The sequence below is a fragment of the Megalops cyprinoides genome, chromosome 11, assembly GCF_013368585.1.
Source record: "Megalops cyprinoides isolate fMegCyp1 chromosome 11, fMegCyp1.pri, whole genome shotgun sequence".
Classification (NCBI taxonomy): Eukaryota; Metazoa; Chordata; class Actinopteri; order Elopiformes; family Megalopidae; genus Megalops; species Megalops cyprinoides.
Genome location: NC_050593.1, coordinates 19,557,718 through 19,572,745, shown reverse-complemented (window position 1 = coordinate 19,572,745; position 15,028 = coordinate 19,557,718). Strand labels below are relative to the sequence as shown.

General features: G+C 36.8%; 1 protein-coding gene across 1 annotated transcript in view; it reads left to right on the top strand.

Annotated features, from left to right (window-relative positions):
- The window catches only part of LOC118785651 (gamma-aminobutyric acid receptor subunit gamma-3-like), a 95,412-nt gene that overhangs the window by 71,783 nt on the left and 8,601 nt on the right, over positions 1 to 15,028 (top strand). The window contains exon 6 of the mRNA XM_036540473.1: positions 12,034 to 12,171. Within this exon, the coding sequence (XP_036396366.1) occupies positions 12,034 to 12,171 (138 nt within the window). The remainder of the gene's footprint in view (positions 1 to 12,033; positions 12,172 to 15,028) is intronic.

Sequence of the window (15,028 nt, the reverse complement as noted above, 5' to 3'; positions counted from 1 at the left end):
ATCTGCTAATTAAAGAAAATTAATAAGTCAAGATTGTTAAGAAACTGGATTGAAAGGGTAACAGTTATACTGTATCTCTGTATATTTCGCTGTTAAACCTCGATAGATCAACATTTGCTATATGCACAACAGAAATATGATTGTTGTTCTGTTGGAAGTCCTGTAGAGTGATGCCCCATCTGGCCTTTGTGGCCTTTCCTGATGATGACAAACCTTAATTCCTCTCACCCATGCCTCTCAGTAGATTTCTTACAACAATGACTGAGAGGTGTGTCGAGTGATTATGTCAGATGCAGTACCAGGGAAGTGACACCATGCTTGAGCATTTCAACTAAAATGTGCCAAAGTAACATAAGTGATCAGCATACAGCACACTCTTTGTGATTAGCATCATGGGATCACTGCACTTGGGTACTGGTGTCCTGTTAAGTACAGAGGGAACGCTGCCCCCTATTGGCCCATCAACACAGCTGCCTGCATCAACTTGGTTTTCCACCCAAGAAACAACCAATCCCAGCCCTGCTTACCTTGCATCATGAGGCAAAAGAAAATTGCAGGATGGTATGGCTGCTTGCAATGCTGTGGCTCTCGTATAAAAGGATCTGAGGAAATGGAGAGTAAAAATCCATTAAATTGAAAAAGTAGTGAGATGACAAGCAGTGAGGACTTTCAACCAGCAACTGACTGACAACTACAACAACAGGTCATGTAAGATACTATGCAATCAATGGCTGCAATTAAGTAATAAATACAAGAAAATCTTTGGGTATCAAGTGGACACAAATAGACCAAAACAGTATAATCAATTCCTGAATGAAATGTAATCTCCTATCATATTTAACAATGAGTTACAACATGTCTGTAGAAATCAACCCCATCTCTGACAGTGGAAACAACATCCTGTGACATGATTGATATCAACTAATACACATAACACAAGTGTGTGTCACATTCTAAAAAAGAAAGCTGTGATTATCCTTTTACAGAATTCATTTTCAGTTGCATTTGCAAGAGCACATAATCCCCATACAAACACATGCTCCTTGAAGAATAAATGTAAAATCTAACAATGAATCTATCAATAGCGTGAAGTGAGAGGAAATATTCTTTTACTCAGGAGTGTATCTGCTCTGGAGAAAGGCAGACATTTAAGGCATTTTTCTATGCACAAAAAAGTTGTTTTATTTGTTTCACTTTTTTTTCTTTTTTTGCATCAGTGATTTCTGTGGCTCATTTGATTACTGTCATACTTGCTTTGAAGATGTTTGAGTGACTTTCTATCTCTGGTTGACCATGAAGATGCTCTCTGTTTCCAATGACCAAATGATGACAGTGCCACAGTCTGTGACATTTTAGCATGTCACAGTTGTAAAGGTGGAGCGAAACAGTGATTGTTGTAGCGGAAGGCCCAGTTGGCTATTATTGCTGGACTAATGTTTCCTTGTTTATCATCCCAGCTTCTCTCTGTGAAGGACAGAAATAGCACAGCGGCTACATTATTCATTCTTTGTGGCTTTGGGCATTGTCGTGTGCTTTTTTACCCTTCCTGTTGTACCATGTTCTTCTTGAAAGAGTGTTCTCTGTAAGTTCACAATTGCTGAGGACTGGGACAAAAACTTTGACCGGCAATGTCATCTGGGTTGACATCTCATGAAGAGACTACTGAAATATCTCTTCATTCTTCAGAAAGTGGAGGGTTACGTTTGCCCACGGGAAAAAAAAATGTATCATGAAATTTAAGGCATTCTCTAGATTGGAAATAGAGACTAGGTGCCAGGCAGTCGTGTCTGATAATAGAATGCGTTTTAAGTCTCATTGATCCATAGTTTGCTTCTGAGGCAGGAGTGAGAACTAGCAGTTAGGCAATTGGACTTCAGAGTGTTGTGTGGTTGAATTCTGGGTTGAAAACAGCTGTGTCCTTGAGCAAAGAAGACTAGTATGATAAGATTTAAAAGGTGTGGCATGTCTGTGTAAAGTAATATCAATAAGCTATGAAAATGTTTAATAGGGTAAGTGTGATGTTTTAAGGGCTAATTATAGTCAGCATGGTATGGTAGGTAATTCATAAATAAGGTGTTGTCATGGTTTGATTTAGGTTGATGTTAGCAATAAACATTAAACATTTTGGATCTTTATTTGTAATGCTTACCCTACAGAGTCATTGACCACAATATTGAAAACTGGCCAGTAAATGAGTTAATATTAATCACTTACTCTGTTTAGTCATTGAAAAAAATTGTACTGCATTTCTGTTTAGGTTCATGGTCATATTAAACATTTACATATACACCACACTATGTGACCTAGGTTACTTTTAATTTTCTGGTTAGTTCATACAAAAAAAGGTTTTTAGAAGAAAAAAAAAGAAATATCCTGCCCAAAAACAATAGTTTGCTCACTATTCACATATAAACTTTTAAAAATTTTTAAGCTGCTTTTTTCTATTAATTTATCTGTAAGAAATGAAAGTTTTAATATCACATATTATAATGTCGAAGTGAAGAGGAACAGATACTCTTAAAGACATCCACTTAATCTGTCAAGACCTAGTTTTCACACTCCATTGCTTTAAGTGTAAGAAAAGGCCTTGTAAGAAAGAGGTTCTGAACCCTGTAATATTTAATTTACTCATACAAAGGTTTTCTCAGAAGCAAGTCACCACAGCCGTTTGGTACCAGGGTAGTACTGTATAATGTAGTTTTTTGGATATGAGACTGGTACTGTATTTGGAATAAAATTTGATCCCTCATGTTCATGTCAAACCTTGCACCCATTTACCAGTTACAAAGCAATGCTATTTAATTATTAAAGCAGAGATGTTTTGGGGAGACATCGCCGATTATGGCAAGTCATTTCAATAGTAGAGAAGCATAGATTCCTTGAAGAATTGAAGAATATACTTCTACTAGGAACTCTGAAAGGATTCTTTACTACACAGTATGTTAAATTCTAAAATCATTTATAAGTGGTTTTTCACTGTACAGGTAGCTGAAGTAGAACCTTGACCCTGATCTTGACCTCAGCTTCAAAATCAAATTCATCCATTTGAACAACTCACTGTGCCAATACTAAAACAGTATTTTTACATTTACTTTAACAATGGCTTTCACATTGGCTTTTCACATTGGAGACTCCCAATGTCCATTGTAGCAACAGACATGGATCATGTCATCACGGATTAGCGTTGTCAGTTGGCATTTGTAGACCTTTCTGAGTAAGCTTTCAAGAAAATCCTATTACAAACATCCACAGCCAACCTTCCAGTTTTTATGGTGCAGCACAGGTAAAAGGAAATGACTGAAAATCATTAAAGAACAAGAATGCTACTTTTGTAAGCATTGATGTAGATAGACAATGAAAAAGCACAGAGCCTCATCTGTGTAAGAAATTGGAAAGCAAATTATTACTAGTTCACCTCACAACTACCATTTAACTATTTAATGAGAGCTTGAAATTCATTGGAAATTGTCTGGGAATGTCCAAGTATTTACAAAGTGCAGACCAAGAAGTCCATACAAACTTGTTTTATAATGTCTTGGTCCAACTATAAACGTCTACATTTTCATTTACCTCTGAACCTTGGAGCAATTAAATAATGCAAAGTTTTCTATCAGTTTAACACAATGGAATGAAAGGTTTGCTTTTTCTTGTAGAGGTATTGCTGTAATGCCGGAGTTTTCTGGAATTTTTTTCAGGGATTACTACTTTTGTGATCAAAAGCATACCCTCTGTTAACCTCTGTTAAATGGAATATAATTTTCTTCAAGATGGTCATGCATTCTTTCTGTTGTTACTGAACAGTACTTACAGCTGTTACTGAAAAGCACAGTTTATTTGTTATCATAACCAATGGCGTTGTACTAATCTAAGTAAACATAGACATAATTATACCTTTGTAGTATTAACTATGGATGAATCCCATTACTATGTCCAGGTTGGTCTGTTTTACTTGTAAAAAAAAACTTATACCAAGCAGGAATATTTCCTTAATAATGGAAGTGTTGAAATGAATGCTTTTTCACTCTTACTTATTTTATCCTGGTGCTAGCAGGTTGCAGGGGATTGCAAATGACTCAAGCAATTTATTGTCAGAGACATTATTTTGATATTCACATCACAATCTATAGGGATAAGAGACTATGTGTTATTCATTATAGGTCTCTTTTGGATTTTGTATTATTGTTATTATTTGTGATTCATCATTATTTTTCTCCAGCTAAGGTCATTTTATTTTTGTGCCACAAGCTGCTTTGTCTCACCTTCCCCACCCTCTTCCTCACAATGTGAAACTTGAATCAAATCTGTTCCATTTGATGGAAAAGAGCCCTATCAATGATTGAATGAACTCTGTGAGATTCAGGGACATCAGAGCAAATGCCCAGCAGACAGCAACTGATCTGTTTTAGATGGGACTTGATGTGTCAGGAAACTGATCCAGGATCAGGGAGGCACAAGTACAGAAGCTGCAAACCTGTGTAATCCTGTTCAAAGTGTTTAATTTGCTAAATCTTCCATGCAGTGCCTCAAGGAGGCATTCTGATGAAGAGTAGAATTGATAGGCTTTACAGTGTCAGTGCATTATGGAGGATATACTGAAGAGGAAAGCATGGATTAGGAAATGCAACATCTGCTTATGTGTTTTTTTTTAAGTGGTGGAAATTGATGATAAATTGATGCAATTCGAATTTCCTACCAAGGGTGTTTGTCACCATTATATTTACATTTGCATTCATTTTTCAGTAACAATTTATAATACAGGCTGGTTATAAATGATTTATAAAGCATTAATAATGGAAATAAAAATCATAATGAAAATACATTCCTGATTTCTTATTCCAACAAACAAATTTATTGTCACATGCATAATCAAGGAGGTACCACAAAACAAGACATACTTTTTGATATGTTTTCTGGTGTGTGCATCTCTGCAGTGCATATTTATTCCATCTATGATATTTTCCTAACTTCGTTTTTCGTAATGATGTATAATGTGGTTGTTTACATTTACTAAGCATTTATTAAGCATTTGTAGCCAAACCGTACAATAAAGTTATAGCGTATTACAAAGGCTGATACCTCCAGACACTTATGCAAATCAAGTCTAAATAAAACATTTCAGCATTGCCTAGTGCTGTGGAAACAGACCACAGTTAGTTTTTATGTGTGTACATAATGAAAACAAACATCCATTCCCAAAGCCATATGTTTTAGAGGCTATCGTATTTTAAGTAAGTGGCATCAGTGAGGTACCCAAGTAGATGCTGACTGGTTTATTAACTCTCAATTTCTGAATTAGTTCGGTGCTGGCCATGATTACAAGTCAGAGAAGACAGCTATAAATATTTGCACACACAACTTCAGCTAGCAATTGGGGAAATGACTGTCATCGTTCTCACCAATGATTTTTTTTTTTGATAGATCTGTTAGTAATACAAAAACTCTTTACATGTTCTGAAAAAAAAACCTTCACTACCTTTTGTTAAAAAATTGCCATGACATATGTCTAAATGTCTCAGACGATTATCTCACATTGTTTTTGCTGACAACATATTTTGTTGCATACTGCCACAATCTTTCATGTCATTCTTGTCTGCCTCTAGTTCCAAGCATGTAATGCAAGGTTGTTCCACCCAGAGACAGAAACAGACAGCAAAATGTATTCTTGACACAATTCTTTCACAGTTCTGTTCCTATCAGTATTCTATTAAAGGTAAATTTTGAGAAAAATCCCCCACCTTTTTATTAAATCCAATAATGAACTGTTAGTATTTGGTCAAGTATTTTACTTTTGATAATGGATTTACAGTTTAGTTCTTTTCCATACAAGTAGAAAACTGCAAATGAGTATGATTTTCCTAGGCCAATTTGAGGGGGAAGGAAGAGTGTTCTCATCAGTATAATGCCTACTGATTGAATTTTGGCAGCAAATAGCATTTATTTTTATTTCATGAGCTCTTTCTGTCCTGTTGATATTGTTTACACTTCTCTTACCAACGTGCTACGGTCATGAGCGTAAATTTATGCTGCTATGATGTTCTGTTTTTGGCAAAAATAGGCCTTGCAAGTCCCTAAAAGGAATGAATTCACATGGCGGCTGGTATTTCTCTCGTAGGAATGTTATGCCATGAGTAAACTGGGCTTGACAGAAGTGTGAAAAGAAGACAGAACTGATTTGTTTGCCTTCCATTCATCAAAATGCATCTTGAAGTCCAGTTATGTTTGTAATAGAAAAAAGGTGTCTAAGAAATTTGGGAAAAAAATGCTTAACGTCCATGTAAATATGCTGTACCATGCCTAACATGCAAAAAGTCTTTGTTTTGAACAAGACCATGTTGCCGACATAAAACTCCAATGTGCTTTTTTTCCATCCTGTCATTGTCATTTCACCCACCTTTGTTCAATGCAATTTAGCATGGATGCACCATTTCTGATCATAATTCATTTTCACACAGAGAGGGAAAATGCACTTTCTTCAATGAAATTTGATTTCTACTTTCTTCTGATTCTTTTGTGAGTCATAGGAACTCTCAAGTTTATTTCTGTTCATCCCTAGGAATGAAGTTTGATTCCGTTTTTCATTATGTTCAAAAAGAAACAGACGGTTTATTTACATTTCTCTCTACAGAATTACAGAAAATATATGAAGCCACAGCACTGTGGAAGTTTTGGAAATTATTATTCGGCATATTCATAGTCATAGTGTCTATTTTGGCGTGATTGCTCATCTCATTATAACCTATTTAACTAAATGCAACACTGGTTGACTTGATACAATCAATACATGTATTTATGTACTGTCAGTACCCCAAGGCTTCACTGTATGTTCAATGTTTACAATGTATTTATCTGTTTATTCAGGCGATGAAGTAATATTGTAGATAAACATTGATTCCTCAGGTGATGAAGTAAACCTAAACCAAAAAACAATAATAATAGCATTGGTAATAATGAAAATAATGTTGCCTCTGTTCTCATTTTAGGGCAAATAAAACAGATTAGTATTTCTTTCCAGAAATTCCTCAGAACAGCTTTATTGATCTTGAGTAGTTGGTTTAAAAAAAAGAGATGGTTTTAAAACAGTAAATGTAGAAACTGCAGAAACCACTCATCAGAAGATGAGTGGATCTGCAGTCTAGACAGCTGCTGATAGCTGAAGTGACAGGTGTGAAAATGTTGAATGTCGTCAGAACAAGACTAATGTAAAACCATGGGTAAATGTAACATATTCATGTGATTTGTTGTCCAGGAGTCTAAGCACTGAGCCCCGGGGAACTCCTGTTTAGAGAATGAGAGTTTGGGATAGACTCTCTCAGTGAAACGGTCTAAGACTCAAAACAGTTCAATACAGTGCCAGGGTGGACAGGAGGATCTGGTGGGCTACTATGTCAAACACCGCTGAGACATCCAGAAGGATCAGTGCAGTGAGAAGGGGAGTTGTTTGAGTAGCAAGAGGTGTAATCTCTGTGGAGAGTTCAGACTCCAGGATCAAGGAGTCATTGTAATAAGGAAGAAAGTCACAATAATGCATTGTGCACAGAAGAGAGCTGCTGTTATACATTGCAGGACAATCTGTGATCTCCATAAAATCCATCAACATAAAAAGCCAGCAAACAACAACAGAAGAAAAATAAATTAAAAAGAAATGAATATACTTGAAATATGTGCAAGTCAGTGCTTTTTCAGCTGTTTCACCAGCCAGCATAACTCAGCCATTCCCCATATGTTTTCTTTTAAGAGCATGCCCTTCGCTCATTACTGAGTGCAGAGGTGGTGATTTAGCTGTGTCATGTGTGCTCATCTGTGACTAAACAGTTTGCTTGCTTCGGTTTTGTTTGCTCATTTTATGTGGATGAAGCTCTGATTTACAGGGTAATTTTTCATAGTTTTTTTTTTTTCCCCAGATGCTGCCAGTCAGGATTATTGCATCAGTGCTTTGATTTCACTTAAAACACACTCCCTCCCTACAACACACACACACACACACACCATTACCACTTACCAATGAAAGACAGAGAATGAACTTGAATGTAGGTTTGTACACTGGAGGCACATTAGCATTTAGAGGGGGCATAGAGGGCACAAAGGCCTGTCTTTGAACAATGTCAAATTGGAAAGTAGACAACACTGGCTCTTTCCAGTTTGTTGCAATTAAGATCTGCCAAATATTACTTTCTACACATCTTTTTAAAAGCCGAGCAGTGCACTAATTGTATGACTTTTTTATGCATCTACTCCTCATCAAAGACATGTAGATACACGTTTTAATTTTGATTATCAGTAAATGTTGTAAAAAGAGGGAAACGCACTGCAATTTTTGGCTTTTGTTAATGCGCCTTCAACATTACCATGCCTTCTTTGGGTATGTGAGCAAATGCAAACAAAACAAGCAGAGCCAGGCAAATCAGAAGCTGTAGCTGCAGGTCTGCCACACTGTGATTTGTAATCCGCCTTGGGAGAATTGATTCATTAGAGCACTGAAGGACCTGATTGAACAGCAGCTGTTCACCTGCCATCAGACTTCTGAACAGCCTCCCTCTGCTATTTTAGCCCCTTTCGCCTGTTCACCTGTGCAAACAGCCAATAGTCACTGACTCAACTAACACACTAAAGACCTCCCTGGGGTGGCTTTAGATGGGGGAAAAAACCTTAAAAAGCGATGGATGGTTGGACCTACCAAGCATTGGCAAGCATGCTTTGTTACTTGCTGTTTCCAAATAAACACATTCCACCAGGTTCCTTATTCTAATTATTCTAAACATTATTCTAATACTTACAATGGAGACTTTTTTAGAAAATGTGAGATTACATTAAATCTACTTAGATACACATGTTAAATTAAACTTATAAAACAGTAATCATTTCTCTGAGCCTGAGGTGCCTCTTAAACAAAACAGTACCCACAATCAACATTTATAATTTCATCTAAGTAATTAGACATTTTTTCTTGCATAGTTTATTTTTAAAAAGCATTTTAATAATAAAACACATATGGCACAAAAAAGCTTATATGGTACAAAAAGACCAGTGAATGGATAGGGAAAATATAGGACACAGCCCATTTTTTTTCTAAATCAATAAAACCCTCTGCTCCATGAATTATTAAAATTACAAGGTGATTTGCTGGGATGGGACTTTGCAGCCTGTGCAGACTATTAAAGCCTTAAATTGTGTTGCTCTCCTTGCCGCTTACAAATTCAGTGCCTCAGGTTTGAATATACTGTGGTCCATTTGCCCTGTTTCCTTACAGCCAGAAATCATTGGACAGTAGTTTCGTTCCCATGGTGAGAGCTTAAGTCAGGCCTGTTTTGCTTAGGCTGTTGTCTAATCAAAAAAAAAAAAAAAAACACTCACGTATATACGTGTATATATTATATTACACACACACACACACACATACATACAGTACATACTGATGAGCCAAAACATTATGACCACTCACTGCCCTGTATTTCAACCCTATGTTGCCAGACACCCCTAGCATAAATTTGTAGGCTAAGCCTACATAAAGAGGGAGATGGAAAGAATACTTGTATTCTCTCATACTTTGTTTACCACAAGATTAACCTGAGGTAGATATTTTCATCAAAAGGTGTACCATTACTCATAACTGTATTTTCAGAATACAGAGAGGTTCTGCTTATGTCTAAGAGTAGTTTATCCCGCAGTTAAGGACAAAATACAGAGTTATGTTGTCCACTGAATTTGTACTGACGTATTTCCAGATTAATCCTGCTAAGGGGATCAAGGAGTTGTCCTGGCTCAAAAAAATACTGGTGTTGTAGCAACACCAGTCCTCTTGGTCCTAATAAGTGTGTAGAGTATGGTTATTTAACAGGCCTGCCAAATGAATACATTACATGTTGTGTTTTTAAATTGAGTCAGCTCAGCAAACATTTGCATTCAGAACTAATTAGTGTGCACTGATTCACTGTGAGCAAAATCAATATGATATTTGATGCATCATACAGCATGGGCTTATGCCATGTGTGAATGTAAAGGTATTGAAAAGAGGACTTTTGATCATATACTCTTCTTGGCTGGAAAACTCTCCAGCCATTATACATCCCAGATGAGAGCATCTGGGGAAAATCACTGTTTGCTGACAATGGACTTTTCACAGTCTTACATCGAGCAAATTAGCAAATGGCAAGGGGTCCTTGGGGGTGTGAGTGCAAGCTGCAGACTGTAGTTGAAAGAAATAAAGTGCTCCAACAAAATGCAACTTTGATCCCTTAATGGGAAAGCAACTCTATCATGAGGAATCTTAGGAGCTGAAGAGGAAGCAAGCACAGTCAGATGCATTTGGTGGGTTGCACTATTATACATTGACAAATTATGTGGACTGTTAAAAACATTCACAGGGCTGGATGCAGCCACACATGATCTGTGTCCACCTTCTGGAGGCAGAACCCAGATATTTGTACTTGTATGACTCACGAACCCATAGATATAGGTAGAAACATATGGTGAATGAGGCATGCTTAAGATAAATAGGCTCTAGCTTGACATGAACTAAACGTTTTTCATATAGTCGGTCTACATAATTCATAATTTTTGAATCCTGCTTCTATCCGTCTATTTTTTTTTTACCAGTACTTGCCACAATAACAGGAAACATGCTAATGGAATGATCTTAAAAACTGTAAGAGCACAATTAGATAAGGATGTTAATGGTATTGACTGAATGAGGAAAGTTTAAAAACAATTAGCAATTAGGAAAGCCTGCATCAACCACATACACACACACATACACACACATATATATATATATATATATATATATATATATATATATATATATGTGTGTGTGTGTGTGTGTGTGTGTGTATATATATATACACACACACACACACACACACACACACACAGACATGCACTTAATATGTTTGTTGTGTTAAATGAATATCTGTTGCCTCTAACAGCATTTAGGAATGCCATTAATCATTTTCTGCAAATAGAGTGAAGGCACACCATTGTAATGAAATTGAGTCATGCTGCTTCTCTAATGAACAGAATAAACAGCAAGGCAGTGTAGGGTCCAGAAACGCAATTTTAGGAGGAGTAGTGTCACATCTGAGGTCATGATAGCAAATCTAAACCCATGGTTCTCTTTGGATTCTAACATTAATCTGTATCACTTCTTGCCCTTAACATAGTGTGGAGTGGAAACTAAAGCTGCTTTCCACATTTCCATCCACATTAAGCCATGTTTTGTGTGCAGACATAGAACACAAAATTGAAAGATTGGACATGCAATGATTGTTGTATATAATCTGCATATCTGAGGTTTTGAAATGTAGGGATCCTAAATGATTAATGTCTTCATTTGTTTATTTTACAGTGCTATTGCAGTTACATTATGTTACTGTTTTTTGTCAAATTGATTCATTGTTTTTTTACTATGAAGCAACTTTAAAGATAAAAATATCTCACCGTGTAATACTTCATGGGTGTAATGCTGTCGCCTTCTTGCAGCAGGGTTCAGTTCCCCACTGTGTTGCATGGCTCAGGGGGTAGTTTTTCGTCAGCCTCCCTTTTTTCACCCCGTCCTTGGAATTACCACCCCGATCTCTTCCCTTCTTGTAGCTGACAATAATAATCAGCAATACAGTCATTTCACATGCTTCGGTATTCTACTGAATATCTAACAGTATTGAATATTAAAGTCAAACATATTTTAAAATCTACATATCAAAACAATGAAGTACAACCAGTTGTCCAATTCATGTAATCTTCCTCATGAATGGTGTACAGGTCTCAGATTAGTTTCTTGAACAGTGAGACACTTGACTGAGGAAAACCACAGGTGAAGGTCAGGTGTAACATCAAGATTAATTCAGTGCGTCATTGAATCAAACCTTTCATCTATTCTGTTTTCCTTTTGCCTTTTTCTTCACTCCAAACTGGCTTTTTATTATCTGGGCTACCAGTGAAAGACAAATGTTTTCTGAGCTCTGAGATATGGGGATTGGGCCATCTTTCATTTGACAGTGCTACCGCAGGGTCATGCAGTCACACTCTTTGTGATTACAGATGGGTACCCCAGAGATGAGATGATTTACAAATGGAGGAAGAACTCAGTGGAAGCTTCGGACCAAAAATCCTGGAGACTATACCAGTTTGATTTCATGGGGTTGCGAAACACCACAGATGTAGTGAAAACAACAGCAGGTAGGCCTTCTTTCTTCATCTCTTTATTATTCATATTAATGTTATTAGTTAGGAAACCACTTTCTTTTTTAAAATCTGCCACTATTTCCATTCAGTACAGTCTGGGAATGAAGGTTATGAATAATTTGAGACTATTACCTGCTTCAGCAGTGTGAACTTTGACATTGTACCGAAAGAACATATTGGTTTCTTCCAGGAAATTGAGAAACTCACTCATCTAGTACTTGTCATCCCAGTGTGTCCCAGGAATGCTGATTCAGTACACAACAGAATTTCATTAAAATTCCAAAACTGTCTGCAAAATGTAAACCTCACAGGTCTTGGCACTTATTCATCCAGCATGTCAGAGTAGGAACTAGGTCCTTGAAATTGCTGTGCTTGAAATTTCTGAGAGTGACACCAGTTTGGCCTTAGTTTTACTCTTAAAGCAAGAGTAAAAGTGATTTTTCATGGTTTATCAAGACTTACATAAAGTGGCTCCTACCTTGGCAAGTATTTAGGAGTCCTTGCAAGCTGTCCTAAGTTGTAACAAGTTGCCAATAGGTGGCTACATCAAGGCAGTGTACACACATTTTATATAAGAGCAAATACATTTTACTTACATTTCACAACATGTAGCTGTTGAAAGATTTTTCAGAATAGGGGAGTATTTATTTTGTCTCTGATTTCATCAGAGACATTGTCACTCTTTCTGTGAGAAAAACATCATCACTTACCATTTTAATAATAATTTAAACCTTGTTTCTTGGCAATGGGGGAAAGGTTTTAATTTAAAACTATTTCGTCCCAATAGGAAGTCACCTACTCAGTGACAAAGGATTGATCCAAAAACCATGGCTGATGATTCCATTCCCACAACCGCTTGCAAGTGCACAGCTCAAGTACAGCTAGCTACACAACTATTTATGCTGCATTTCAGTATTTATAGCAATATATTACAGTGTATGAAAACAGTGCATGACTTAAACAATATTTCACCTATCAATTGGGACATCTGTAAAGTTCATAAGATCATACTTAATGTTATGGAGAGAGGCTTTGGGCAGTTGGAAAAGGAGATTTCACATTCACCAAGAATAAATTCAGCAACAGCCCCATAAAAGCCATCATCATAATAACAGCTTGCACAATTCTGCACAATATCTTCAGGCTGATATTAACTGTAATGAAAAAATAAAAACAAACATTTTGTTCATGTGATTTACAAAAACAATGTTCAACGTAATGTAATGTAGTTGTGCTTGTTGATTTCAAGTTGACTCAGAATGGAAAACATCCGTGCTAATTCGCTGGCATTTATTCACAATTATGAGATATTTGTTCATGTTTACAAATTGCAGTGCTATGACAACATTATTGCTTTCAATGATTGGGCATTTTCTCGACATATGGGAAGAAGTTCTTCCGAAGAACAGTGAAAAATGTCATCGCTACCGTTCATTTGCAGCACTTCACATACAAATCAACTGAAATCTACTTGTAGGAAATGATCTTACTCTCAAGTGAGAATAGGAATAGTAAGTTTTACAAATAACTCCCATTGCCTACTCTGAGGTAGGATTGTTTTTACTCCTAAAAGTGCTTTTAGCAGGACTCTTGAGTAATTCTGAGACGCTTGATAAATACAGGCCATGATACACATGTCAGAGCTTAAGCCTTCTTGAGAAAAGTTTGATTGAACAAGGTTGTCAATGAAGCGATAGAACTGAAGTGGTAGAAAACTAAGATTGACTATCACATTTATTGTCTGCTTTTAATATTGTCTGCTCTTTCTCTACCCTATCATGGACATATTCTAATTAGCCAGCTAGGCTTTCATTAATGTCACAATCTGTAAATTTACAATTGATGATTTTTTATGTTCTGGGATGAAAGTGTGTTTGTGCATGATAAAGGCTAGGTATGCAGGGATGACTCAAATTCTGTGGGATACCTGCAATCCTGCACCAGAATTCCGCCCTGTCATCATTCATTGCTTTCAGCTGCAGGAAACTGAATCAGAGAGGTAATCACTGCTTCTAAATGAGAATTACTGTTGGTAATCCATTTTTGGCAAAGGGGCATCCTTTTTTGCAAAGACCGCAGATTTAAAGAGACAAACAAGGACACCACCGCCATGTTAAGCAGATGATGAAGGGAGAGCATTGTTGCTGTAGACTGAGAGATAAGACATTTCTTAAAATCCTCAGCCTCATTCCTTCTCTCAACCTTTCTCTTTCCAGCACTCCAAATAAAAAATTTCTTATCCTTCGGCACTTTATCCCTACCCTAAATTCTCACAGCCCAGCTTTAAAATGGTGTAATCATCTTTTCCCTTAATTCTGCCTCTTAAAGCACAGGTTTGAGTGCGTTTCCATTCATAAAACATGCTTGGAACTCACTTCCTGGCATTTCTATTTTATGTATTTATTTTGCAGATACAGGAGAGTGAAATTACACTAGTCTTTCTGGTGAAGAATATTTTAGTTTAATGATTCACATCAAACAAGCTGCCATACCCCTTGCTGGTACTGCTGAGCAACATCAGGCTCTAGCAGCTGGTGGTTGAAGGAGTGGCTTTTCCTTCTGCCAAATTAATTGCTTTGCAAGGTTGTAAATGGCTACAAAGCACAAAATGCCTTCATTTAGATGTGCAGCGACGTCCGCTCTGCTGCATTCGATAAGGATGACATTAGTAGAGGAAGCCAAGTAATAAGAGGATAGGTTTGTACATTTGGAGGGTTCATTGGAGTAAGAAACCGGAGTTAATTAACCATGTTTCACAAGGCTTTTTAAATGGGCTTCCAAAGAATGAGATTAATTGAATGAGGTCAAAAATGTAATAAAAAAATGCAATAAAAATTGAATTGCTCTACCC